The 1993-nt window shown below is 41.9% G+C and overlaps 1 protein-coding gene across 1 annotated transcript; it reads right to left on the minus strand.

The window, feature by feature from the left end:
• Window positions 1-821: 821 nt before the first annotated feature.
• On the minus strand, window positions 822-1635 carry LOC131299675 (uncharacterized). Its single transcript, XM_058325255.1, has 2 exons — window positions 1260-1635; window positions 822-1027 (listed from the first exon to the last, which is right to left on the minus strand). The coding sequence occupies exons 1-2, from the start codon at window positions 1633-1635 to the stop codon at window positions 822-824; spliced, it is 582 nt and encodes a 193-aa protein (XP_058181238.1).
• Between the last annotated feature and the right edge of the window lie 358 nt (window positions 1636-1993).

Below are 1993 nucleotides of genomic sequence, written 5' to 3' on the forward strand. Positions count from 1 at the left end.
ATTGCTAGGTGACTTCACCATCCTCCTCCAAGAGCACGCACATGCCCTGATTTCTCCCATGATCAAAGCCACAACTGAGGAAGAATCATTGCCAACTTGATGAAAGATTCTGGAATTCCTCTCTCTCCAAAGATAGTAAATCGACACAGACAAACAAAGCTTGAATGTGGTTGCTTGAATCGACGTGGATTGACAATTCAACCCCCCCCCCCCCCACCCACTGAATTTCAGAGGCCAAATCCCAGCCATGAGAGGGCACCTCACACTTCTCTCTAACTTGCAGCCAGACCAAAGCAGAAAAGGGACATTCAAAGAACAAGTGAGGATGAGATTCCTGTCCTCCATGACATAAGATACAACTTGAATTAGCCTGCACCCCCCAAGCATGTAACCTATCCTTTGTTGACAAACGACCCAGAAAAGCCACCCACTAAATAAATGACCAACGAGGCTCTGAGTACTTATGCCAAACCAAACAGGACCAGCCTACCTCAAGAGCACGCAACCTAAGTACAGCCCAGGCAGATTTAGCAGAAAATTTCCCAGTAGAGTTCAAAAGCCTAACAACAATATCCTCCCTATCAACATGAGGAACAAGATCATGGGCAGTCCCAGCAACAATCCCTAACCAGAGAACTTCTAGCACTAGGCCATCACCAATCACCATTACAGATAATAGAGTCAACTTTTATATAAGAGAACCTTCCAAAAGTAGCATTCACTCTATCCCCAAAAAACTGATACATGGGCCCAAGGGTATGCCAGTTATCAAACCATAAGAAGGTATTGGATCCATTCCCTACTTGTGCTTTAATGAGCTTCTAACCAACACTCCTAAGCCCAAAAATTTTCCTAACAGTCCAAGAGGAGTCATTAGGAAGCTTCATGGACCAGAAACAGCTATGTTTTATAACATAAGCAGGCACCCACCTAACCCAGAGAATATCATCCTCCTTGCACAATGCCCACATATGCCTAAGCATAGAGGCCTTATTCCATTCCCTGATTCTTTTAAAGCCCAGGCCACCTTATTTCTTAAGGACACACAGAGTAGACCAAGCCACTTTAGCACCACAAGACTTCAATTCTAAACCTTTCCACCAAAAAGCACTAAGCATACTTTCAATTTCCTTTATAATCTTTTAGGGCAAGATAAAGATGGATGACCAATTAATAAACTTGTATACTAAAAAGCACAGAAGGAATGAGCTGGGCTCTGCTTCCAAAAGACAATAGTTTATTGGACCAAGATTGAATACGTTTAAGCATCCTATCCTTGAGCACCAAACAATCTAAATGCTTAAGCTTGGAAGAAATCAGAGGCACCCCTAAGTACTTAATAGGAAGCTTAGCCTCAGGGATGTCAAGAATATTCCTCAACTCCAGTTTCAGATGCCCATCGACCCCAGCAAAAAAGCAAGCACTTTTTTGGAAATTAGGTTGAAGACCAGAGAACAGATAAAAATCCTTCAGAACACTATCAATGGTAGAAAAAGATTGCGTACTAGCCCTATAAATAATGAACATATCATCAGCAAAAACCAAGTGAAAAAGATTAATAGCAGCACACTTAGGATGAAAAGTGAAACCCTCAAGGCAGATTCTGGATTGAAGGACAGTAGAAAAGGCTTCCATAATCAACAAAAAAAATATAAGGAGAGATAGGATCACCTTGCCTCAACCCCCTTTTCCCAGGAAAGAAGCCCTTCAATTCTCCATTAATAAGAACAGAGAAGCAAGGGGTAGAAACACAAGCTCTGATCTAGTCAATAAAGATAGTAGGGAATTCCATAAAGTGCATGACTTCAAACAAGAAATCCCAATCAACACTATCATAAGCTTTCACAACATCCAGCTTGATAGCACATCTTGCAGGCCCCAGATCACGATGGTACCCCTTGGCAAGCTCTTGCATTAACAAAATATTATCCATGACGGATCGACCTTTGATGAAAGCAGATTGGGCAGGACCAATTATTGAAGGCAAAACAGT

Source organism: Rhododendron vialii, chromosome 9a (assembly GCF_030253575.1).
Source record: "Rhododendron vialii isolate Sample 1 chromosome 9a, ASM3025357v1".
Lineage (NCBI taxonomy): Eukaryota > Viridiplantae > Streptophyta > Magnoliopsida > Ericales > Ericaceae > Rhododendron > Rhododendron vialii.

Bases quoted from the DNA above. Each gene is read 5' to 3' on its own strand.
- LOC131299675 (XM_058325255.1), bottom strand. From the start codon at position 1,635: ATGGAAGCCTTTTCTACTGTCCTTCAATCCAGAATCTGCCTTGAGGGT. The intron at 1,028-1,259 runs GTATTCAATCTT...TTAAGAAATAAG, and splicing joins CAAGGATAGGATGCTTAAAC to GTGGCCTGGGCTTTAAAAGA.